At 38.9% G+C, this 27645-nt stretch overlaps 1 protein-coding gene across 3 annotated transcripts in view; it reads left to right on the top strand.

The window, feature by feature from the left end:
* The window catches only part of kif6 (kinesin family member 6), a 49642-nt gene that overhangs the window by 14636 nt on the left and 7361 nt on the right, over positions 1-27645 (top strand). For 2 of the 3 annotated variants that reach the window (XM_046412968.1, XM_046412966.1), the window contains 6 exons: positions 4517-4620; positions 6403-6508; positions 8980-9142; positions 15929-16126; positions 22216-22318; positions 23015-23070. In XM_046412968.1, coding sequence (XP_046268924.1) covers positions 4517-4620; positions 6403-6508; positions 8980-9142; positions 15929-16126; positions 22216-22318; positions 23015-23070 — 730 coding nt within the window. The remainder of the gene's footprint in view (positions 1-4516; positions 4621-6402; positions 6509-8979; positions 9143-15928; positions 16127-22215; positions 22319-23014; positions 23071-27645) is intronic. The other variant, XM_046412967.1, reaches the window with a different exon arrangement.

Here is a 27645-nt window from a genome sequence, read left to right as displayed (position 1 = left end):
TGAATACATTCTTATAATAGTATGTTACACACAAAGCCAGAGTAGGTGATGTAGGGTAGAGAAAATTTTGCGAAGTCCTTGAATTGTTGCAACATACAAGCTGTTTACAGGGGTCACTCAACAATTCTTAGAGCTTACACATTCTTTCATATCTGCCCTTTGTTTCTTTATATAATGAGTAATAGGAAACCACATGAAAGATTGCCAGAGCATTTTAGCCTGCCTAGGTCCTAACAATGGTTTTCCTCCTTTACCTTCTCCTTTTCCAATCCTTGTCGCACCGTTGTATATTGTAGTGTGCTAGGAAGCAGACCTGGTAGTTGTTGTAAAGACCCCTGGGGGAATATACAGTAGTAAGTCATCACAGCTATATCCGCTTCCTCCCCTCCTACCAGGACCTGCCTCAGGATCAACTGCTACTGTATTACTGCTGCTTAGACTTGGCTGGCCACTTGCAAACCCTACAGAGGTATTTTTAAGAGAGTCTGCGGCCGACCCAGTAATTGTGACAGTGTCTGGCTGCTCCCAGTTGGGTCCAGCACAGTTACAGCTCCAGGCAAACCCAAACTTGATGGGCAAACTTCTTGTCTCTGCTTATGACTTTTTAGTGTGTTTTTCATTTTGTTCGTTGCTCCCGTCTCTATGTCTCTCTCTGTTTCTTTTTTCTTGGTGCACCGAGAAAAAAAACATTAAGCCAGCAGTGCAGTTTGCGAATTACAATGATGTAATTTATTGTGGTTTGAGGTGACATTCAGTCTCCCATTTTTGGCCTGTCCCAGCTGAAGGCACGCTGTCTATTGGACATGCCGGCTGTGGTAATTGATTTGAAATCTGGAGTTTGACTTTTGCAATCTTGCAGTGTTTGGATTGGACTGTTCAGACCACACACTGCCTTAATGGTGTTATACTGTAGCCTACAGGCTACAAAATGCACTTCTTCAAAGCCTGAACACCAGGAACCAAACCAGACCTGACAAAACAAGACTCTTATGGACAGGGAAAGAATGAGGTATCGAAAGTGACCTGTGATCTGTGACCTGTGTGTAAAGAAGTCAGCCACAGTGACCAGATCATATTAGACTGGTTCTGCTGATTCTTTTAAGAACACTACGGTCAGGCATAATCTGCCATTAAGACCAGACTGATCCTGGTCTGCAGTCAGAGGAAGCTGTCAACAGTTATTTGATCTTGGATCAGTGTAGCAGTGTATTTCAAGTGTGTACTCGAGGGAAACTTGAGAATTGAGTGCAGGAGAGCTCAGTTGAAGTTGAGCTGAACTGCCATCAGAAATATTTCTGTAAATCTTAAAGGGTCCAAAAAGTTTATCTTAATTGTTATGCAGCTAAGCAACGGGTAATATGAGGCTTGGTGACCCTCCTTAACCTAGACTCTCCATTCACTTAATGTTACACACAACATCTTGTTTGAGGAGACAGCTCTGATTAGTGCACACCTGTGAGTCAAACAGAGGACTGCTTATGGCCCACCAGTGAGACATGATTCAGAAGAGGGTGTGAAAATTCCTGCGACTGGTTGCTCTTCCTGGGTCCCCCATATGATTCATCTCTGTGGTCTCTGGTATTGGTTTGGACAGAAGGGAGTTTGTAAGAGTTGTGGTATGGTGCACTACATTGCTTCTTCACTTAGTCTAACATGTATAAAAGGTGCTATGTATAAAATGCAGCCCAAGTGTTATCATTGTGTTATGGACAATGAGAGGCCTTTCCCATCTTTAAATGTTTGGGAAAATTTGACTCCTCTTCCTTCATTAAAAGGGGCCTCATATTAGCAGCATGTTTGTGAGTGGCATACTACATAATACATATGCATCTGAGGTGTAACCTGTGGTTATACTGCTGTGCTTGCAGTTTATTGTGGGTGGTTCTCTGCACAGGATGCATTCAAGAAGAAGACGTATAATTTAAAGTACTGTTTATACAAGTCAGTGTAATGTTTCAAAGTTAATTGTGTAACATGTTTACCAGCACACAGACATACATTTAGTGTTGCTTTTTGCATCACTTTATTTTGCACTGTTGCACTCACAAGGATTTCCATAGGATATGCTGACATCATCAGTCACATGAGTCAGGTTTTTTTTTTTTTTTTTCCCAGAGTGTATGAAGAACTGCCGCGGTGCTGTGGTACCCTTGTGGGCTCGGCGCTCTGAAATAGACGATTCGGCTGACCAACAGCTGGCGGTCAGGATGCAGCTGGGAGAATTACATCAGACCATGGGTTCCAAAAAAGAGATACAGGGAGTGGCTCTATTGAGGGATGGTCAGCTATGGTTTTCAGTGTTAAAAAATATGATATGGGGTGGATTAGGGGTGAAATTTTGTTTTAGCTAGGTGGCACCTACCCCAAACCACACTGCAGGTCTGGTTCTTCTCAGGAGCATCTTGAGTTAATAGTGTCTGACTGCATGACTGTGTTTTGACTTTCCCATTAGAAGATGTGTCTGCCAGAAGTGGCAGTTCTTTGCTTTGAGGACTTAGTCTGACCTTTGGCTTGATTGAGTATTCGTTGAACTTTGTTTTCCTAGCAGCTTTGTGTCAGGAGTGTTACTGTGTAACTCTCACAGCTAGTTGCCATTTTCCGTTGTATTTGCTCTTTGCTACTGAGAAAGTTCCAGCCATTCAGTCTACTTTAGTATTTTGTGGTGTGGTCAAAGTCAGTGGTGATTGTTCAGTGGGATTTATAAGCAAGAGAGCAGTGCATCATGTGAGAAAAAGAACAAATCGCCATTTTTTTGTTGTTTGTTTGTTTGTTTTGGCGTTTTTTTCCTTTGGGGTGGTTTTGCGTGTTATTTTCTATCGTGATTTGTACAGAATTTTTATTACAACTGGTCTGGGCTTCTTTTACTAACAACACCATCCTTTGATTTCAGTTTTGGCCTATTTTCCCTACCATTAACATGTAATTGCACATCTCTGTTTGGACGTAATGTAGAAAGGCTCATACCCTTCTTGGACTGATTCCTCTTTTTCAAGGGACTGAATGAATGAATGAATGAATGCCATGTTAATATCTCATACAACTTATATGCACAGATATCGAGCCGTAGGTTTTATAAGGTATGATGTTTGTCTGTGGTCTGTTATGAATGTAGATCTATTCACATTTAACCATAGCACCTAAAGTTCAAGTTATGGCATACTGCTAGTAACTGCAAAGGACCCAAATAAGTTGAGTGAGACAGGGATTGTGGATATAATCCCATTTACCAGGATGAAGACCAAAGAATTAAAGATGAAAAGCCTAGTAATATAGATAACTGAGTGCCTGCTTTCAGACTGGTGCTTAATGCACATTTTCAAATAACATTTGCCTCTATAACCTAGCAGCCAATCTTTTAGCAAGTCCTACTCATTACCTACTACTTATGGATGATAATTATTCGGTTAGTCTAACTTGTACATAACAAACACACGGCAAAGCCAACAAATCCATTTAAAATCTGTTTTTTTTTTTGTTTTGTTTTGTTTTTTTGCCATCAGAGGAGATAGTATTGTGAGATTCAGGTCATGGTGGTTTCATCTATGTACAGGTAATAACACTTCATCTATGAGCTGAACTCACTAATCCTTTGGCTGGTAGGTAGCTAGATGCCTGCTAATCCTTACCTAGGCTGACATGAGGCCCCTTACACTGACCTCTTTGGGCACGGACCAGAAAAGGGAGAATTGTTTCTTTCTAGTGATTAAAGAGTTAATGTCAACAAGACCAGGACGTGTTTTTGGTGAATTCTCCTTTGCCCTATATAGCTTTTTTTCATACACTCTGTTTCATAGGGGTGTCTGTCCCTGTGCTCAGCAGGTGGAGAATGCAGTGCCAGAGACTGCACAACATATTGCTGTCAGCATTAATCAGTAGAATTATGCCACAGGCAGTTTATATACAAACAATCTCCCTGTCCTGATATACCGTCTCTTCTGACATTAATTCATTTTTGACAAGCCTCTTGTTACTTATTTGCAAAGATTGCTATCTAAGTACATACTTAAGAAGCTATGTCTGGACTTGGTGAGATATTGTTTTTATAAATAGAGTAAACAGATCTGGACAGTGGTTACTAATGGCTTGCTGACTGAGTGTGCAAGGCCCTAACCAAACCTGTGAACAGATAGCAGTGGGTTACATGAGGGTTTTTTTTCTTTTTTTTTGCCACAGTAGCTGTTTAATGCTAATTTTGTATTTTGGTTACTGCATTTTCTCACTGGAGCACCCAGTTAACTGAAATCACTTATGTTGGTCCTCAGAATGCATCAATACAATAACTCTCAAGAATGTTGAATGCTTGAATGCTTCATCAGTTAGCAGCAGTGAAATAACCTCTGTCTGCATGTCCTTGTTTAGCATTAGGCATAATGTATGTCTTTGTTTCGTTCTGTGGATGGAGACACAAATGTTTTGGGATTTTTTTTTAATACCATTTATACTGTGCATACGGTATACCTCTGGAGTTGCTTGTTGTGTATGTTTATGTGTCGGTGTGTATGTGTGTATGTTTCAGTTAATAGCACGTTTGAAGAGGGAGATCCAATCACTGAAGGAAGAACTGGCCATGATGACAGGAGAACAGAGGGATGACCAGCTCACTGTGGAGGAGATCCACACGTATGTCACCTCTTTGTTTCCTCAATACAGTCTGTCCCTCAACAAAGCCTACATATTTTGGCCTGTGATGTTATCTGGAGATTGACAGGTAACAGATGAGGGGAGGCAACAAACTCACTTGATGTTAAATCAAAATGTTCAAAAGGTGATAGCCATGCATGATAATATCGGTTACAGCCGATAAAGGCTGCAATACAGAATATCAGCATTGGCCTGAAAAAAAAGGGTTGACCCTAAAAGGATATCTGAATTCCTTGAAAGGAGAGTCTTGATTCAATTCAATTAAAGTTATCTCTTGACACTTTCCAATTAGAGCAGGTCTAGACCATACTCTTTAATAGATTTGCTCTCATGACGTTCTCTGCAATTGTGTGGAAAAATATGGATCGATACATAGGTATTCACAATTGGTTAAAATTTGTTGGAAAATATTTGCATCAGCACTGGAAGCAGAGAGAGCAGACAGTTTTTATGTTGTTTTTTTTGTTTTTTTGTTTTTTAGACTCTGATTTGTATTTGTAATGCTTAACACTGGGATTCCTGAGCAAATATGTTTTATATTTTGGAAGTATCTGGAGTTTGCCTGAAGTGCCTCCATAAGTTATGTCTTTGGAAATGCATCTGTGCTGAGTTGAAGCCTCATTCACCGAGACCAGATCTAATGGAGTTTCCCAGGACTGTGCTTGAGCATTACTGCTTTATTTCTGCTCTTATATTCATATGGCAGAGGGACCCAGTCAGTCAGGGCCAGAGTTCAGGACAGGTTCCATCAGGGACTTGGCACATCTCCTGTCCAGTGCTGATGTATTTACTGTGCCTTGGCTCACTCAATCCGCCTTTTTATTATTTCCTCTCTACCCGGGTGATTATCCTTGATTTCCCCCTGTTTGTGGTCAAACTCACACAGAGAACCTTTAATGAAGTCTGTTGTGACCACATTCACTGGACATGTCGACCTTTTTTGTTGCTGTTTCCTCCCCAGCTTATGCCTTGAATCATCCCCATTGCTGAGTGATTGCCCATATTGTGGCTTATTTGTTGTCACATTTCCAAACACATATATCTTCAGGAATACAGACTTTTGGCTTTCCAGAAGGCAAGATTTGCAAGATTGATTATCAGTCCATCCAAGTCAAATTTGTTTTTCTAAATAGAGTTTTAGTTTGCAACAATTGCTACATAACTTATCATCTCACACTTTGGAAAAACTATTGGCAAAATTTTAAATTAAGGCTTTTGAATTGAGATGTCGTTTCTCTTACAAAATATTGTTCATGACATTGAAATTCTTTCTTCAGAATCAAACTTTGTATCTGAAAACCGCTCATGTCTTGCAGGGCCCTGAAACAAGACTGCTACGTTTGTTTTAAGCCCTTTGTCATGTAAACTTAGCCTGTTTTGTGCTGCACACGTTACGCAGAAAATCAAAACCGCACGTTGTCGTGCCTACATTGGATCTGTCTGGATGGTTGCCTCCTGGTCTTTTCCAGTGTCCGGTTCCAGAGCTCAAGGAACCAATGTTTGGACTAACATCGAGTGATAGTTTATCAACAGACCGGCCCAGTGGAGCTGGAACACACGTTTAAGTAAATAGTTTTCTTTGACTGGACCCACATTTTAAACATTAGAAGCACTCCTCAAATATAGATCTTAACTGTTTGAGTGCCTGTTGAGCGTGTGCTAAGTGTGATGGAGAAGGACTGTAACATGGAATGTGGCACTAATATCAGCTTTGGGAAGTTATTAGAAGGTCTATGTGTATGTGCGTGTCTGTGTGTTTAGGTTGGAAGAGTTAGTCAAGGCCTTTCTGCATGACCCTGATCCAGACGTGACACTGTCATTGGGACCAGACATGAGAAAAATCCATTACTGTTTCTCCCTGCTGAAGGTAATGTATTTACAGTATTTGTCTCTCCATGTACATGCACGTCTACGTGTATCACCCTTCGTCTGCGTCTGTTCTTTCTGTCGTTTCCTTTGCTTTGTTTTTCATTCCTCTCCATGACAAGATCCGTGTGCCATCACCGTGCTATTGTGACTTGTGGTTGGGTACGGAAAACTTCTATCAAACAGGTCCTGCAGCTAAATTTTTAAAGGCCATAGTATCAATAATTTCTAACGTTATCGATAATGCTTACAGTGCTCGAGAAATTAAGAAAATATATTTCATTTTTTATTGTCATTGCATAAAAGTCATGTTGCACATTTATCTCACGTACTGATCGAGACATTTGTCTATGATGCATTCTCACTTACACCAATCTAGAAGACAGACCTTTTTATCAGAGCCTGCGTGTAAGATGCTGGTCAGTTGGCGTTCACACAAAACACATGCATACTGGAGAGCACCAAAAAGGTCAAAAGTGTGGTTACACTTTACCAGAGTTGCCACAAGTGCAACAAGTCTTTTGTCTATAAGGACAAAAACTCAAGTAATCTGTCTAATCATCCAGCAAAAGTGTGTTATGTACAGGAGGAGAAACACACGGTTTTTGACAGGTTAGCTCGTAGTGCATGCCCCACCTCTGTTGCTCAACTGCTGTTTATTTTTCTGCTGTAAATTATATCCCTCATCACCAATTTATATAATAGTGAATTGTTCTAACCAATGCTGTTGCAGTTTGCTATTCAAGACATTGATTTACATACAGTACATTTGAGGAAATACAGCAATGCTAATTCTGTTCTTAGTTTTTTTTCTCTTAAAAATATCAAAAAGATCTGACAAGAATACCGTTAAAGCACCGATATCAATAAGCAGTATAGGTAAGAGTAGTATAACTGTTTCAGTCTTAATGTAACCATCCTTAAGTGTGACAGCAGAAGATATTTTTAGTTTGGGTTGCTATGCTGGTTGACTGAAATTAAAATGCTAATTCTCTTTGTCAGTGCTTGAGTTTTATTGTCACTTTAACAGTGAATAGAACAAACTTGATGAGTGTCAGAACTGCTCTCATGCCCTGTCACCTCCTTTGCTGGAAATTAATTGACTTTTTAATTAATTAAATTTCTGTTCCTATTTTGATGTTGTTGCTATCACAGTAGGTTGTTACTGTGTTACTGAGATTATGAAGTTTAAGACCCAATGATGCTGTTTTGTCCAGTGCTGCTGATTTTCTCACAGTCTGACTTTAGTCCAGACGCTTGGTGTTTTGCAGTTATTTGCCATCTAGTTAGAGGCAAGGTGTAATGTGACATACACCTGTTAATGTGCACATGTTCAAATGTAGCCAAACACAATGGCCTGAACTGTCCTTTCGTACAAATCAGTGCTGAAAGGGTTAGTTGTAGTCAAGTAGTTAATTGGTTAGTTAAGCAACACAACATTAATCACCAGTATATTTTATGAGAGTGGAGTCATTTGTTTTTGCTCCTGTGCACAGTCCACTAACAGTGCTCCCACTTTATATATACAAGGCTAATTCTAAGGTCATGAAAATCCTACAATTCTTAGTTTCAGCTGATAATGAAAATGTAATTTCTCTGAATAGATCCCTCTAAATTGCATCCACTTTTCCTTAACCTTTCTTCATGTTTTTAAATTTTTGTTTTGGAGTCACATCAGTTATAGGTTTGATTTCCTCGAACAGCAGCCGATGGCCCACTGCTGTTAAATGAGCGTAGGGAAAACAGTGTCCACACTGTTCCTGCTCTCTGGTTTAGTTGGAGTTGGAGCAGCCGCCAGAAGCAGTTCCAGATCCTACTTGAATGTCTGTTTATCTCTTCTTCAATTTGTTATGATCTGCACACTCTATCTCCTGTTCAGTTTACATTCCTGTGAGCATCAACCCAGTCCCACTCCAGTGATTCTGTTGGAATTTGGATCTGGTTTGAATTTGATTTCCCTCCTCTTTTTTCTTAATGCTGGTGAGCTCTTTCATGCTCAACTTTCTGCTTGTCCTTGTTTTATGGTGATGCTCAAACTCCAGAGGGCACATCTGCAGTTTTATCTTTTCAGCACTGTGAGCGTATATGTGCAATACAACCTGTATTGCCTCCATACAATATATGTCCCCAGCCTTACCTCTCCTTATTCCTTTTTCTTCTACTGTATTATAATTGGAGAAATGAGGGGAATTGAATTAATGTTCAGGGAATATAACAAAATTTAGAAGGTAAAGTGTATTGTCCAGATTGTTTCCATTCATGACATCAGATGGTTGTTTAATCAAAACTCAATTGTGGTAGCTCCTGTAGAAGTGTATTATGACTTATTTAGAGAAATTTTGATTCGGTGCAATTCTCAACAATTGGTCTACAACCATATCATATAACCATCTCTGAGAAAAGGAAATATAGAAGCCATTCTGTTTTTATTTTGCATTTAAAATCAGCAGTGCTTTTATGGTGTTTGTACAGATTATGATTATGGACAAGCAAGAACAAAGAGGTAATCGATCCCATGGTGGTCAACAGTCCCCGGCAGCAACGGTGAGTGAAGAAATAATTCAAGACAGCCACCACAGTGCAACAGAGGTGACCAAATTAAAGAAGATGCTGACCCAACGTGATGATGAGATCAGTATCCTTTGGCATCTTGCAGCCACATCAGCTCAGGTGAAACTACTATTGCACTGACTGTTTTTGTTTTTTTTCAATGGGGAGATTTGAAGGGACACTCTAATTGTCAAATAAGGTACTATGCAATGATATATTTAGCATGAAAATCAGTGTCTGCATGCGTTATGTAGGTTTGCATTGCACAATTGTAATCCAATGTGTGATATTTTTCTATGATTTGTAGATCCATTACTTGACAAGAATAAGCCTGTAATTTTCCATTAGGCTTAAAACCAAAGCTAAATGCACTCACTTTCTCTTTACCACATAAATTACATTAAATAAAATGAATGTTTGAAGTCTGTAAGATGCATGTCACAAGTCAGAAGACCTCACTTTTACACTGAACATCTAAGTAGTAATAGTAGTAGTAGCAGATTTTAGGGATGCATTATGCTATAGATGTATGGTAGAAATATATAAATAGAGCACGAATATAATCATTGAATTTCTGGTATAGTCATGGATCAGTCATCCTAAATATTGGTAAAGGTTAGTCCTTTAAGTTTTCATTCTGCTAAGACAGACGCTGTACTGTGACACCACTTTATTTCTACAGCTTCATCTACTCTTACTGAAGCATTGATTGTAGTTCCTGTGTCCACCATTTCCGGTGGTGTCTGGTTTGAGTCCCCTTAGCAGTACCTCGGGCTGGTCTGAGCGAATGTAAGAATGGTTGGTGTGAGCGCCTGCATGTTGTAGGGTGGCAGTGAAGATGATAGCATGAAAGTGAAAAGGAAATGGTTAGAAGAGGCAGCTGGGAACACCATGTGTCAACAGCGAAGGCACTTAGTAAAAATAATGATGGCAGTGTTGTAGTGAACGTGCATTCCAACCTGATCCAAAATGTGGAAGAATCTGCAAAAATAAACTGAGTAGGGTAGGTTTCCACTCAACAGTTTAATCACTCTTACTGTTGATAGTACTTTATTCAATAATAGAAAGGTATTTATCCTAAAGGAAATGTGCCTGTGTTATTGCATGGTTGGATTACAGCACTTCTACAAACACATAAATTTGAAATCTAAGTAGTCTTGCATTCATCACCAGTGCCACAAAATACACATGAAATGTTGTTTTAATGTGTATGTTCAGATAGACCTGCGTCTAATGACTGCTGTTAATCATAATTACTATTAATCACAATTATGATATTTGTGTTTGAATATGATATTTCTAATGGCTTTATGGGATTATGCTTCCCTCAGCCCCTCAGTCAGTCCCTTGCTGTGGCTTGTCATTAGATCACAGCACATTAGTCGGAAAATTGAGATGTCTGCTTCATTACTTAGCCACAAAAATTTCAAGCTTCCAAAATAAATAGAATATTATCATGGAGATATTTCACCGTAGTATTTCTTGGACCGAGTATGTGTAATGTGAAATCCTGTCCTCTTTGTAGATTTTCCTTCTCAGAATGTCATACACTGGTTTTCACATGATGTAAATGTAATTGCCAAAATTGCTGCTCTGCGTGTTAAAAAACATATATTTGGGCCTGTAATGCACATGCATCACTGACCATATTGCTTCTATGTTCTTTCACTTTGTTTCATTCAAGTTTGTATATAAAGTTTGAGAAACTGTCAGACCCTCCTTGAGGGTGGTCTGTTTGCAGTAACACTAAAGTTTGTACCCTGTAGGGGGACATCATTTCCAGCCAGAGCCCTAATAACTATCTAGATTCATACCATTTCAACAACTAAAGCTTGTATCCACTTGTTAATCACCATGATTTCCATGTCTGCATAACTGTCCTACCCCCTACACTGCTGAAACCATTACTGGGAGCTACAGGCTCACTGTTCCCAGACTGACACAGAGTCCTCACAGGGTTAATTATGGGAACGTTCCCTGTAAAACAAAAGGGTGTATTCCTGCCCAACTCTGTATGGCAGCAGGGCACCTGGTAATGCTTAGCTTACTCTAGAGTAATATCACATCCAGCGCTAACATGAAGGTAGAGCGGCAGGGAGAACAAACATTGACGATTTTGAAGAGCAAGATTGCACATGTGTTTATAATACTACGTAAAAACTCCAGGTAGGCCTGTCAGGATAATTATGTTCTCAACTTAAATGCAGATGATGTAAATCATTTTACTTTGATATTGCCTGTTGTGTTTACATGCAGTCTTTGCTAACAGAGTCTGAGCATCTATTTTATTCATTGTTTTATTTATTTTTTATATTTTAATTCTAATGTCTAAATATTCCAATGTCTGAATATTCATTATACTATTATATTATCATTACATCAGAGACAGGAAGGAGTCTGAAAATGACAGTCATAGTGTTTATTTTCAATTATTGCTGGGTCAATATATAATCCAACAAAAGTAATTATCAAGACCACAGTCTGTATCATAAATAGTTAACAGAAGAGAACCCATTGGTTTGTTGACCATTTTGAAGCCTTGAGCTTGACATTATGAATGTAGCTATCTTGTTTTTTTAAAAGCAGAAAAGGCCATATTTGGATGAATGTGTGCAGCAGGCGTGTATACATATTGCTACACCCAGATCCTGATTGGATCTGATATGGTAGTGACAATCACAAGGTAGCCACATCACAGTACTTCAGCACTTCCAAGTTGTAAAGTGTATCATACCTTCTCAGATTGACCCCAACAACTTGACAGAGACCTGAAACTGGCTTGAAATAGGCAATTCATCACAATGAATACTGTCTACCACACACGTTATCCATCTATCCATTCATCCATCCATCCATCCATCCACCCATCCATCCATCCATCCATCCATCCATTTTCTCTTTCTATTTTCTATACTGCTTTATCAGTACAGTCACTTGGGGGCTGCAGCCTATCCCAGCTGACGACGGTTGAGAGGTGGGGGTACACAATGGACTGGTGACTTTTCAGGGACATAAAGTTACAAAATTTTCAGGTAGAAAAATGAATATTCTCAACTGGGAGATTTTCCATTTGGCTCACATGTGCTGTAGCATGTACCCAAGACAGATTTGGCTAATATTAAGTCATAATTGCAACAGCGATGAGGCATAGAAGTTATCTTACATTGTGTTTACTGCATTGGCAGGGCTTTCCTGAATTCCCTTAACAACCCTGGCTATTGTTCAGTAGGATTTCTTACATCAAGACATTAGTGCCTAAAATTCCACTCAGTCAGATTAATACCATTGGTCAAAGACTCCACAGCCTGGTTTCGTGTAACAAATCATTGGGTCTCTTTAGTGGTCTCAGCTTTAGTAGTTTATGTACCGGGCTAAAGATGTTTCTGCATATTTTTTGCCACACTAGTAGTGTGCCTGCTCAGCCAGAGAAATATTATTATCATTTCTTCACCTCAGAAAATGCCTGCTGATGACTTTGGTCCTTTGGTGTTTCTGCTTTATTAGTCGGATAGGGCTATGGGGAAGGACAGCAGAGATGGGAACCTTGCTTTGGATTGTGTTTTAGTGTGTACTGAAGAAACATAGAGAATATTTAACCACTTTTTAAAAGAGAATTCTATCCTCAATTCTATACTGTCCTAATCCTTAACCTTGAACCTCACAGTTTGAAAGCTATATAACCTCTATATCCTCTATATATTGTACATACAATATATACCACTGAGTCTGATGAAACAGAGACTCAACAAGCTGAATATGTAATCACAGTTCTGGTTCTGACAATCAATGCAGAACTAAGAGGATTTTATTGTTTACTGGTTTCTGTCATATGATTGTGACTGAGGTGGAAGCTCATCCAAATTATTTTGTGAGAAGTTTGTACCCATAAAGAAATGCACAAAATTTCACGTTGTCATACATTCTCAGAAATGTGGCCAAGAGAGTAGGTTTGCTGCCAGCTGCAAACAGTTTTTGCATATATGCAAATGAGTGTTGATTGGAGGAGATTACATAAATTAGTCTATTTACAATTTCAAAATGTTTGTCTGATAATGGATTGAATGGATTATAACAAAATGACATTTTATTTGAATCATTTGAATTGGGGTAGTTTTCAAAATTTAGCAAATCATACAGAATACTGCATTAGTAGTAAACCCATTCACTTGTTATTGTTGCGTTGATCTGGAGTTGAATTGGCGTGTCCGTGGTGTCTTCTCCACAGCCCGAGTAACTGACCTGAGATGATGTGTTTCACATCCATACAGATTGCAGTCATTTTTCTTGTACACAGTATACAGCATATGAACACTTTTTATTCAGTTCATGTGTTCTCACACTCTGCCCCCTATTCTGGTAACATTTCATGTGTTCTACTTTATAATCATCTCTGTTAAGCTCACTGCTGATGCTCACCAGAGGGTCACTAATTGCAGGTTTCAGTGAGAGTGACTGTGCGCATGCATCATGTAACAATTTTCTTTGCCACTTTGAAGATGCAAAGCAAACAGCAAAACATAAGTCACTTTATAAATAGCATGAACATGTTTATCATCAATGCAGAAATGTGTTCTGCTTCATAAAAATATAATTAGCTATGCGCCGTAGTTTGTTAAATGAAATTAGCAACATTGATTCTTACATTTTATTTGTAGCCCAAATTATCAAAAGTGTAAAGATGGTCCTGAAGAAAGGTCCTGTAGTCATTGCAATTATAGGAGATCAGCCTCTAGAGGAGGTGAATGTGCTCAGCCAATTTATGATCATGAGATAACATATAGGCAGCTGACATCTTGACTTAAGAGTGGTTCTAAAGGAAAGCTACTTTTTCTGTTTAATCCTCAACAGTTATTGGATTTGCTTTTTGTAGGTCCATTGTTGAAAGACCAACGTGCTCAAACCTTCTTCTAACACTGTACTTGTAATATTAAAAGTAGGCAAAATATCTTCCTTAATTTATATATTACACAAATTGTATGGTATCCTGAAACCTGAACAATTTGTGGCACCACTAAGATTGGCTTTGCACCCTTGCCAGCTGTGATAATTTTCAAGGCATTTTCTTTATTTTCTGCTCTAAGTCTGCTCTCTTGGACAGTATAATAAAGAGTGACAAGAAAGATGAGACGGAGAGATTAAATGCACATCAAGAGCTGTGTTTGACCACACTTTGAGCACATGGCATGTGAAGCAGCCCACAGATCTAACATGGAACCCCCAATAGAAACTTTCATCATATACCAGAAGTCTATGGCAGTGCTGAGCATATGGAAAGGTATCAGATGCCTCAATAATGGAAAAACCTGACAAATAACAGTCTGAAGTAATGACTTGTGTAAAACAATGACACGGGACCCACAAAGTTTTTCTCTGTAAAACTTGGCTTCTATAGCTCATTTGGAATTGTGTTGGGTTTAGATTTTGGCAGTTATGAGATGGTTGGTTTCACTGGAAACTGTATGTTATTGTTCCCTCTGACATCCCCTTTGTATTGGCTGACAGGAATATAAATGAAGCTCCAGCTCCTTCAAAACTACATCCATTCATCATCCAAAATAATGACATTTTTTCTTACATCCCAAATTATCTGCTGACCACCACAGTTTTCAGTCTGGCCACAAGTAGATGTCTGCTAATCTCATGATAGGAACATGCTTGAACAGACTCATGTGTTGCCTCTAAATTATGGGTTGTGATTAGGCCATCAAACTCACATTCTTTTATAGTGGAAAAACATTCACATAGGTCAGGAGCTGAATGAATATTTTATGAGGCTGTAATGTTTTATTCATGAAGGTAATGTATACGTAGATCAAAACTAATGGTTAGATAGACTTAGGTGTTCTTATAGGATAATTTTAGCTAATCTTTTACCTCTTTACCTGCTAACCCCTGACTTACTTTAATTTCTTGGTCTCTGCTGACATCTTAAAAGCAATCTTGGCAACTTTCTTTGAAATGTCTCAGTAATGTTTTCTTTATACAGTTTTCCCCTGCAACTCTACTTCACACAATTACAATTTTCCTTCTCTCAGCAGTTCTGATTTTAAAAAATGGCCTCTGCTAGCACCATCTTCTCCTTTCTTAACAGAAAGGAAACAGCACTGTTATACAGTAAAAGTCACTCTACAAGTCATGAAGTGCAGCAACCAGGCATCAATCTGATAATCAGATTTGAAAGTGCTGAAGGAATTCATGCTCTGCTGCATGCATTATTATTAAAAAAATATGTGGGACCAGCTGAATGCAGTTTAAGCAAGAGGCAGTTGATCAAATACAGAATAGTACCGTAGAGCTGGAAGCAAAGTACACAGGAAATGATTATAGTAAATTGTCCTCATGCAGACATTGCATATGGAAAAGTGAAACGTGTAGTGGTAATAAAAGCGTGAACAGATTCTAAATGGCAGTTCTTGCCTTTCACCTTCTCTTGTTCTTTCTTTCACACTCGCTCAACTGCATTAACATGTGCCGACATCCTCAAGTGGATTCAAGCAGACAAACATGTACATACAACCTCATCGGAGAAGATTTTGTGGAATTTTGGTAGAGCTTCTGCTGCCTCCCTGTCTCCTCTTCTGCCCACTGAATCAACCCAAACCATGACATCTTCCTGAGCCTCTAAGGTCAGACGCTGAGCTCATGTCAGCACCCTTTATTGAAGAAATGAAGCTTTCTGCTTTATTTTGGACTATTCAGTCTAAAACTCATGAGTTGTCATTAGTAGGATAACCATGTTGTTTATGTGTACATCAAATTCTAAGTCGTCAACATCTGCTGAAACGGGTCCCTTGATATGCATGTGTTAGAAAGTGAAAGATCTGTTTTCCATCCAGTACTTTGTCCAAAGTCTTTAACTCAGTCCCTACAGGTATTTTAGTTAAGATGTTGAAGAGGGAGAAAAAAAGGGCCCAAGATGCAGCTGCTCAGCTTGCTAACATCACCAATGGCCAGAGCCTGGCCTCTCAGAGTGCCTTGAAGTCCTCCACACCACCACTTTTGAAGGATGGAAGCACTGATGCCATCTGTACAGCCAATGGGGGACAACCTATGCAGTACATGAAAAGAGGTACTTTTTTTTTTTTTTTTTTTGGACGTGTCTTTAGAGTGAAGTGTTTACAAGAATTTAGCCTGACAGTTTTAAGGGCACCACACTATGGGGCTTAAAAATCATATTTCCTTAAACTTACAAGTTGTGATATACAGCCATGTATATAGTCTTAGTTTTATTTGCCTTGGTTTTCAGATATCAGATTTTTCCTTCACCCAAAACAAAATGGGACTATTCTTTTCAGTAGAATGAAAACTGTCCACAGCAATATGACCTATCCAGAGTAACATGTACACTGTCTAAAGAAAGTTGCTGTTCAGCTTCTTTATATGTCTTTTTTTCCTTCTGAAAGTTTCGCAGACATCAGGCACACACACACTCACACACACATTGATTATATATACAGATGGATGGCTAAAGTGAAGCCAACACATCTCAATCACCCGTGGTGGCTAGCTGCAGTGTAGGTCATCAACCCTTCTCTCTCCATGTTGACGGATGAGACATGGGCCAAAGTAAAAAAAAAAAAAAGTTCGTATTAAATTAATTTATCTTCAAGTGATAATTTTGCTGATAAGTCTGGTTTTAATAAGCCTTTTGTTCCTATTAAAGGGGAGGTAAAATGTCATGATTGACAGCTTAGCACTTCTTGGCACCAATTGCGTCATCAGCACAAGATGGCAGCACTTGTATCCAGGATATTTTGGCTTCATTTTGGCTTCATTTTGGAACAGTTGGAGGAAGTGGAGATATGTTGTCCATTTTTATATAGGTCAATATGGCAGAATTCTGAGATACAGATCTCTTCAAACTTTGGCACATAAAAGCAAAATAATCTGTATCATACATATTGTGTTTCTTTTCACGTTTTGTCTATTGCTGTTGTTTGTAATGTTGGTGAACCAACCCTTTAGTACTGCACTATTTAGTATCTCACAGCAACAAATTTCAAGGTTTGAAATTATTATTATAAAATTACTATGGCCATCTTATGTGACCTTAGCATGTTCATTCTGTGTTTATGTGAGCTTCCTTCCATGCCAAAATACTTGTATTTTAGGTAGCAAAAAAATAAGTTATGCTGTATTTGGCACTGCACTGTGCTCACTGCTACCAGGTAGTAATAATGGGCCAAAGGTCCCATGGAGACTACTAAAGTACTGTATAAATTAACCAAAATTTTCACAGATGTTCACTCCATTAAACGTGACAGTCAGTCTTTCAGACCTGGAAGAAGCAATGAGTTTGTGATGAATTAGGCTCTAAGAATACAGACAGGTGATCTTCCTCAGTTGGAATGTGAGCAGCTCTTGTGGTCATGCTGATTTTCAGTGTGTCTGTTGGGGCTGCCTGTGGGGCATGACAAATCCTTAATTTCTGGATTTTAGTGCATGGTGAGGAGTCTGACATCCCAGAGCTCCCCACGTTCTCTTTTCTCTAAACAATATCATCAGTGGGATTGCAGGCATTTAGGAGTTTCCCTTTAGAGGTCACTCAAGTGGCCCAGTGTAATCGTGTCAGCAAACCAGCATCACAGAGTACTGTATATTAAACCTGTAATTTGTTGCTGATGAAAAGATGATGAGTTTAAAACCTATAATAATTATACTGGAACATGAAGCAGGAATGAAGTGCCAGGAATGCTGCATTATAAACACAGACACTGTTCGGACAGTCCATCAAGATGCAGTATGTCCATGTCAAATGAAAAGACCGCAGGTTTTATGTTCTGTTGTTCTACGCAATACAAAAATAGAAGTAAACATCCATCCATCCATTTTCTATACCGCTTATCTGTCAGGGTCGCGGGGGAGCTGGAGCCTATCCCAGCTTAGAAGTAAACATGCTAGGGGATATTTACAATGTTTCTTTTAGTACATGTATACATGAAAATATCATGGTTGTAGTATTCTTGCACGTGGCATTGGACTGAGTGCCATCACAGTATTGCAGCTGATTACATTATCTCCATGTGGTTTGGCCATGGCACATACCCTCAGAAGATTTACCTCATTATGTCAGTGCAGAGAAAGTATGACGAAGACTGTAAAGCAAGTAGCGGACTGCAACTTCTCTTGGATTGTCAGTCAAGTTGTACCTTTTTTAGACTTGAACTTGGTTTAAATGTAACAGGAATATGAAAGTCCAGCCAGTCGAACTTTAAGATATGTTCCCTCGCCAGCGGCACCGTTTGTTTAGCTTCTCCTGCTTAATTTTGGTAGAGAGGAGCCTAAAGTGTGATGATAAACCTGACCCATTATAATGAGCTTGGTCATAGCCATGGGCCACAGAGGTATGAGCCAACAACTCATCAAACTGAGTCTGAACTCTTGTCTGGGCTAACCACAGCTCCCTCATCCTGTTCAGCAATTTTTGTGTAATTGTGCCCAGTGTGGTAATAAGGCCAGCAAAGGGGTATTTATAAACAAGGTCTGTGCAAGAAGAGCCTATTAAAATTCAAACACACTCGGTCCGGTCAAAATTAGTAAACCAACAGTCATTCATTGAAAGGAAGAAAGAGGAACACTGTGATGGACGACTGTAAAGCTGTGGTTTTCAAACTGCTGATAAATGACATGCAATTTGTATTAGTCTTGTAGAATGTATGTGATCAGTCATGGAGCAAGCATGATCATCTGTGTCATGTCACCCACATGGGTGTATGTTGTCACCTGACTCTACCAGTCCTCTTTTTTTTCTCTCCCTCATTTCATGGGACGTGGGGACCTCCATGGATCCCATTTCCATTTGGTTGGCCTATGGCTGTAAGTAGCACTAAAAAGATTGGTCAGTCAGAGAAAATCAGTTGGTAGCTATTTAGATAACTGATTTATCATTTCAGTTATTTTCCAAGCAAAACTGTGAAACACCTCTGTTGTACAGTAGTTCCCAAACATTTTCATGTGAAGGACCCCTAAAGTGGCCGTTGATCTTCTTAATCACTATTGGTTTCAACCCTGAAAAAACATATAGTGTCACCCCTATGTCATACATAATGTATAGATGATTTATAAATCAACTCTTTCAACAACTCTGTCCAAATGGTCAAATAGGTCAGTTCCCAAACCACAGTCACATTTTTTGTGGCAGAGTGAAATGTTATATGAGATAGGATAAGATATATAATAATCCTAGAATTTTTAAGTGGAATTAATGGCAAATAATTTTTAATGCTTGGAATTTGTAAACTGTTTTGCAGTGATTTAGAACTTACATTCTTTTCAAAGAGCTGGTCAAAGGAGTCTAGATATAAATCATAACTGCTTCATTTACTTCAACAATGTACTTGAGTGAGCAAGTGAGATGATATTAACTCATAAACACAAACTTTATAATGGCAAGGTCCTGTAGCCAGCAGTATTCATAGAGTACATTGTTGTGAAATTTGGTGTGAAAATGTTCCTACCCCCTCAGACACTCCCAGATCCTGCAGTCCATTGCTAGCAATTACATGTCCAGTCTGGTATCTTTATCAAATTTTCTCACACTTTCCTGTCTCTTTTTTGCTCTATTTCCAACCAATACTGTCAGCAGAATACATTTCCAACTCCATCAGCTGTTAAGCAGCAGGGAACACTTCATGTTCTCCAGAAAGGCTCTGCATTTTGGAAAAAGAAAACCTTTAAAAGCAGATTGAGCATTTCCAGTGTTTCCAGTGTTACGGAAGCACACCAATGTCAGAGATTTTTTTTTAAAAAAAGCACCAGTTAATACTGACATGTCAAAAGAGTCCATTACATTCAGTTACATATTGATATTCCTCTTAAATACACATAATGTGCCAAATAATAGAAACACACAATTGACACAGCTGTGTACAGTTCACTGTGTCATATATCACGTCTCACATCTGGAGTGGTATTTTCCATGACCCACTTGGAAGCTCATAACCAAACTATATGCACATTAGATCATTGTTCTTTACTCTGTCCTAATTCAAAACAAATGCACAACCCTTATCCCTTCCTTATGCTCGATGGTTCACCGAAAGCTTATGTATGTTTTAATTTAGCTTTAATATGAGGATTCTGGAGCTGTAGCCAACAGCCTCTATGGTTACAGAGAGCATAATTGCTGTCCCCAGTAGATTGACTGTAAACGTAATGATGATGATGACCTTTCCATGGAAACTGTTCATGCTGATTGAATGGTGCATAAATGATACTATTCTTGCCATAATACATCGGCTCTGAGCTTTTGCCAGTACAGAATAAAATGTAAACATATAGAGTTTTTTTCTTTTTTCCATTGTCTCTGTATCAGCAGTTTACATACATTACAAGTTCTTCATGTGACTGGATTACGACTATGCACGCTGTAAATTGCAAACCGGGCTACTCTGAGTGAGAGATGCCTAATTTATTGTCTTCTTTCACTTGTACATATTACAGTGTCTTCTTGTGCTCTTACGATAATTATTGATAGTGTAAAAATATGTCTAATGGATGTTGTTCCTGTTATAATTCAGGCTGGTGATGACTTGTATTAAGCTTGCAGAAACTCGAAGGAAAGTTGAGACGTAGTGTAGGGTTAGAGCTTAGTGTAAATCCTGTTAACATATAAAGAGAGGCTGATGATTCTACCAGGCCTTCCACACATTTCTGTGATCTAAGCAGAAGCCAAAGACAATAGCGATGCCTCATTAAGTCAAATACTTCTGTCCCCTAAAGGGGGCCGCAGTAGGAAAACACAATGTAACAGTTCTAAACAACGGATGTCGCACAGCTTTCTTCTTATATATTAATGGAAAAGTCCTGTCATACTTCACTGTGCTGGTATTTCATTTCTAAAATTTGTTGCAACAGCAACAATAGTCACGACACATTCCTTTCCAGTAAAACCTCTGTGGTTTGTCAGCACTTGAAGCATGGAAAAGAAGAATTAGGAAAGTTGGCCTAAGGTCCATGTGATCTTATTACCCCACAAATTATGTTAGTACAACATAATATGATGTCATATCACTCAGAGATATTCCTGGAATGTTGCTTCATACAAGAGTTGAATGGAGTACATTTCCCTCAAAAAACCTCCAAAGCTGATTTGTTGGGGTTGGCTCTTGCAACACCCTGTGTGCCTATGAAATGCCGGCTGGTTTCAATCAGCTTTCCAAAAATAAAGAAACAAAATTCCTAACTGTCCTACAATAAATCTCACATGAGTTGCTGTCCTGTGCATGTCTTTGGTTAGAACAAATTTGTCACAAAAATCCACACATGTTAACAAGGGTGGAATTTATTGGAAATCGTTGTGAAACTTTGGTCTTTTCACAGAAATCTGAAAATGTACATGTGTAATTAAAAATAATCAGCAACATTAACAAAGACCACTCCCTGTAAGTGAGCCACTTTTAAGGTCCTGTATTGGCTCTGTGAAATGCGACAGTTGATGGAAACTTGCCATCGTTATGTTATTAGTTACACCGGTGCTTTTCCTGCAATGCAAAAATATCTGCTCTGAAGCAACCTTTCCATAGCAGAGCAGTCCAATGTTATCTTCCCGCTCTTCATTTTATTGCACAATGTGAGTGATTAGTCACCTTCAAATAACATTAAAAAATCATTTTCCACTAAATCAGATGTTGACAAGTAAACAAAAAACATCCTGTGTGCAGTCAGTGTGAACAGTTGTGTCTGTTTTGTTTCTTTGGTAAAAGTAGAGTATTTCATGCAGAGCTATCACTTTTCCTCACTTATGAGACTGTCAAAGTCAGGTGAGGGCATCTGCCATGTACATGTTACATCTAAAGAATTGCTGTTTATATTTGTGTTTATGTTCTATTTAAACAGTGAATGGAAGGGTAATAGTCCTTCAATTTTTCAAATATCAGTAATAGGTGGGAGGTCAGCTGTATCAGCAAGGCTCTTGCTGGCATCTGGCTGCCAGATTGGAGCAGAGTACCTGTGGATGTGGGAATGTGCACAGCTCACATCTTACAGTTCAAATCTGAACAACAGGATCTGATACAACTTCCCATAGTTAGTAGATTTATTTTGTGTTGTGTGGTTTTCAGGATAGTAGTGTGAATGATGTGGTGATATGAACGGTAGCTTCTGATTGTTCGAAGAAAGCATATGCTTTATCCTTATAGCCGGATCTTTTTCTTTCAGCTCCTCAGCTATCTGTGGCTAAACAAGAGGCCTTTGACACTTTTATCAAAGAGCATGAGGACCATTTGACCATTGAAGACAACAAGAAAATACTCAAACAGAGGTTAGTGACATAGGACAAGTTATATGAACAGTTTAAATTAATATCCTGATACTGTCCAAACTGCAGTTAGTCAGTATGAGCAATATGAGGAGGGTCATATTTGTTTATAGGCTTATATATTTTATGTTTATTTTAAGCTCCCATTCTATTATAGTTCTTGATAAATCTCACAGGGAACATATGACAGACCATTTTAACCCCTTCTCTTATTGTACCTCAGAAAACCTACTTTTAAGCAAATGCATTTTTGAGCTATGGATTTTTCCATTCAAATATCCAAGGGAAGCCACAATGAAAATTAAAATCTTTACTTGCTTGTTGTGTGAACATTTTTCAAAGACACGCTATGTCAGTCAGACCCCAGTAAAGCGTAAAGTCCTATACCTTTGGGAAGAACGTATGGGGGGCCATGTTTCATTTTCATTCAGACAGTTAAAACCTGCAGAGACTGGTAGGTTTTAAAAATGTGTTGATGTTTGGAATCAGAAAACCTTGCAAAAATCTTTGGCCATACATGGCAACAAAGATATGTTTTATTTGTTTGATGCAATGTTTCATTTGGAATTCTATAATACCTCGCAAAAAAAAAAGCTCATGCATTGGACATGATTATTGTTGTTATTTACCAGATTTCATTTATCAGATTTCTTTTGTTTTTCTTGCATTGTCCATGAACACCTGCATCCTTTTGAATAGGGCAGCCGAAGCCAGAAGACTTGGGGAGCAACTGATGGAGGCCAGAGAAAGAATCAGTAAGTCACCCTCTGGAAATCAGATTATATTTTGAAGGTGTGAAAACTTTCAATTCTGCATTTTATTTTCTTCATCATCATTATCCCAATGGCAAACAAAGATTGTGGAACAAGCCCTGAAGAATGCTGGTGATTTCCATTAATGTTCTCTTAGTGGCAAAATACACCAGCCTGCCTACCTGAAAATCGTTTAGGAACACATCGCTGTCAGGGTTACGTTACCCCGGAGTGTAGAAATGTCGTTCAGCACATTCCTGAACTTTTCCAAGACCAAAAGGCGTTCTGATTTCCACCCACCTAGTCTTCCAACCTGTACTTTTTACTAGCCTGAGCCAGGGCTGTTTTATGATGACTCTGTAAGCACACCCATGTGTTCTTCTGGGTAATGTCCTTGACAGGTAGCCTCACTATGCCAAAAGGAGACCTGGCATAAAACCTAGCTCCAGTCAATGTTGAGTGATTATCCAGTTTACCTCCAAGAAATGGCCTCCACTACACTTCTGTCCAAAGTTTCTCTGTAGACACATACATGTGTGTATTCCTGTGTGTCAATGCTTTTATTCCTTAGATAGTCATCTGGGAATATGAAAGAGCACTAGAGTAAAAGTACTCTTTTACTCAAGTAAAAGTGCAGACTGTATCCTGTTGTCTGTCACAGACACAACAGGCACTTCTTCTCTATTTGGCTCCTGTCTTTTGTTCCATTCACACAGAGACACTATTTCGTTGTAACTGAACTTGAAGTGTAGGAAAATACTGTAGTTGAGATAGAAATACACAAGTAAGAGTAAAATGACTGATTTTTAGTACTCAAGATTTTTAGTGCTCAAGTACTCAAAAAAAACAACTTTCAGTAACCAGAGAGTAAATGTAATTCATTGCTTCCGCCCCTAAGTGTTTGTTTATTGCTTGGTTGATTATTTAGTAAGATTTAAAATATAAAGGAAATGCTTCATAATAGTTGGAAATGAATCCACATTGATTTGAATTCATGATACAAATAATTTTATTCAGTAAATTTAATAATGAGTTGTTCAAAGACAAGTCCTGTTACTGGTAGCAATAATGGCATGATAAATGATGTCACTGTACTTTGGTTGCGTTTTCCAGGAAACTTAAAACAGTTCAGAATCTGTTATTAGGGCTTGATTTGCATTTACTGTTCGCCAGCTACATTTAAGAATATCCCTAGACTGTGTGTGTTTGTGGTTCAGTTCACATGCCACTGAAATGGAGAGGCTTGCCTCACACCAGTGCCTGGCATCAGTGCTGCTTCAGATCACGCTTGGTGGTTTGGTAGCATTCAGCTGTTACCCTCATACATGCCAGCATACACTTATCACCCTTGGAATTTAAGTTTTTCTCAGCATTCAGTCCATAAGGTGCTGACACAGCCGTGTATCATACATCACACAGAAATCAGCAGTGACATCATGTAGAATATTAACTCTTCAACTAAATGAATGTAGTTTTAGCATTTGAATTCTTGACATGATTCAAAATCGGAAAGATACCGCCAAGAAATCATGATGCTGTCAGATTTGATTATATTGTTAGCTACATGGAACTGCATTCTTCCAAGATGAGAGACAGTGTTTTTAGTGGAACGTGGTTGCCTCTTCTGGATGGAAAGTAGCACCATAATATTTAGCTGTGTGTTTCCTTGCCATCTTGGAAGGCTAGCTTGGAAATTTTACACTACCTGGGTCTCATGGTAAATGTAGAACATGGAAACATTTAGCATAATATATACAAAAACGTTGTGCTTTTCCCTGATGGATGTGCCCAGCATGAGGGTCAGTAGTAGGGGAGAAAGGGAGAGGTGGTAGCCCATGAAGACATAAGTGTCTAAACATTTCCTGGGTTTACAGTATTGTTCTTGGCGACAACACATGGTTCTGGAATCCAATCCAACTGGAGGAGCGTGTGTTCCAAGTCCTTAGGTTCAAAAGGTGCGAGGATATATATTTATTCATCGATGCACATCTTCTACAAAGGTGTAGAGTAGCTGAAAATGAGCAGCATCTCTTGATTTCTCTGCCACATGTGATGGAGCATCTGGTAACTGCTTTGGCATCCTGTTTTTACTCTCTGTTGAAGTGACCCAAAGACCCAAGGTTTTTGGGATGGATTTCAAGCAAAGTCTTTTGGAGTCTAAAATGTGCGTCATTGCCAGGAAGCACCAAACCACTTGTGAAGGAACATCGCAGGAAAATTTAACTTGATTTCTGCATTGCATGATGTCTTTGTAACCAATGGCCACTTGATTCTACATGATTGCTGCTGTGATTTTCTTGTTGAGGTAATGTTATCAGCTGCTCATTAGAGTGGTTTATGTAATGTTCCTGGTTTAGGTTATGGTCTCAGAAAACACTGTCTTGAACACAGCTGTCCAATAAAAATTCTCATTTTAGCATTAACAACTTTTTATATGGTTTTTTCATATATGCAAGTCTTGTGATGGTTGTTTATTAGTCAAATTATGATAATAATTAATAATAATTTTCCAAGATATTCATATTGCACTATCTTAACATTTGATTCCAACTTAATACACAGGAACCAACACCCACCCAGGTATTGAGAAGCTGGGCAGAATGTATAATCCTTGGATCTTGAACTTGCTGTGGTATATGTGCGGAATATCACATTTAACCTCCAGGCCACAAAAATCACCAAATATTTATTGAGGTTTGTATCTTGAAACCAGGCCTCGAAGACGACGGCACGTCTCTTGACAATGTGGGGGGAAACCCTGCATGGTTTGGAAGAGGTTTTGGTGTGGAGCCCACAGTCTTGTCCTGGAAAGAGTATAGGAGCACTCAACTGTAATGAAGTATTGCATTTAGCACACCGCACACCACTACTTCTTGACACGTATGCAAATGAATCGTTTATGGAATTTTTCTTGTCACTGAAAGACAGAAATACTGTTGAAAATGCAATCACATTTTCAACAGGACATATTGCACATGTGCATCGGCATTGAAATCTGGGATTGAGAGTTATTTAGGCATAAAGCTTCTCTGCATACCATGACTGATGTCAACCACACAGGTTGTGCTGGCTCCTTTTTCTCTGTTGGTCGCTGCTGTGTGCTTCTTGCACATTTTCACTGTGTCCACATGGCATGCTCATGCGATAAATATTTCTTAATCCTTTTATGTTATATATGAAAGAGGGACAATATACATGAATTATCTGTGGCGCATGTTTGAGAAAGTTTTGCCTGTGAGATGACTTGGTCTGCCCACCTGACCACAATGTAAAGCCACAGGGCGTCTCCGTTCATTTGGATTCTCAGCTACCCTAACTACTGACATTGTATGAAAACACTTGGCTTTGTGAGGGGTTCCCAAACCCTTGTTCTTACTCTTTAGGCATGAGGAAAAACTGTGTCATCATAGCCACAGTATATCCCTGTGTGTCATTTGTAACATTTCACTTCATCCATTTATGTCTCCACTGTCTACTGGAACCCCCAGTAGTGGTCTAGATTTAAATAAAGTGTCTGTAAAGAGTTTTGAAAGATGAGCTAATCTGTGTGTCACTGGAGCAGACTGTAAACAGTTTATCAGTGGAATGCTGAGAGCTGATGTAATACTCAACCTAAAGTCAGTGATATGGATGTTGTACTTTATTAATCCCAGCACCTCTGTAAGAGACTCAGCTTTACTCAGGGCCACTTCAGCCAGACAGATGTTTGCCTCAAATCCTTTCAGTTTCTTCATCTTCTGTTCGACTAAACATTCTAATCCAACTTTTTTATGGCACCATGAAAGGTGTTGCGTCAAAAGGTTGCGTCCCACACCCCAGTTTTTTTCAAAATGATACTGATCTGGATTTCTCATCTTTGGAGCTTTGACCTTAACTTTTAGATTGGCTACATGCTCGTATTACAGAAAGAGCTTTAGTACAGCAGTGTCTACATGTGTATAAGACCTAAGGGACTGTAATGGAAACTCACCACAGAAAATACTGCCTTCCAATCTCTCTTTTATCTTTTAGTCCGCCTTGTGATTATTCTGGTCATTACCTAAACCTTCTGTCACAATACTTGATGTCAGTGTGTAATTATCTACCATTGTTGGCTCGTATTGTTGTCTGCATGTCTGAATGGTGCCACACAAACTGGTATGGTCACTTATATAAACTATACAATATAGTTTAGTCCATTTGTTTTACAGTTGTCCTGTAAAGCACTTACCCATATGTTAACGGTTACTGCCACAAGATAGGCAGTGACCCCAAAACTCTACCTCATGTTGCTTCCAGGCTCGCAGAAGTCATTCTTCTTCTTTTTGGTCTAAGGAAAGACACTGCTGATTTGCATTATTGGAATTTTAGGATCCAGGGTGTTTGGAGCCTGAACCACACTAGAGAGTAAAAGTGGGAACACCTTGATTATTGTTGCTCAGGTTTTGACCATGTTTTTTTTTTTTTTTTTTTAATTTGTCTCTCATCATACTCCTTTACAATACTCCTTTAGTATGGATAAGACACACATAACTCAACAACACTGAAAAAAAGTCATCAGTGCTACTGAAATCAAGAAGTACACACAGACGGTCTTGT

Source organism: Scatophagus argus, chromosome 15 (assembly GCF_020382885.2).
Source record: "Scatophagus argus isolate fScaArg1 chromosome 15, fScaArg1.pri, whole genome shotgun sequence".
In the NCBI taxonomy this organism is placed as follows: Eukaryota; Metazoa; Chordata; class Actinopteri; family Scatophagidae; genus Scatophagus; species Scatophagus argus.
The sequence above is the reverse complement of the archived record's forward strand: the minus strand, read 5'-3'. Positions and strand labels throughout refer to the sequence as shown.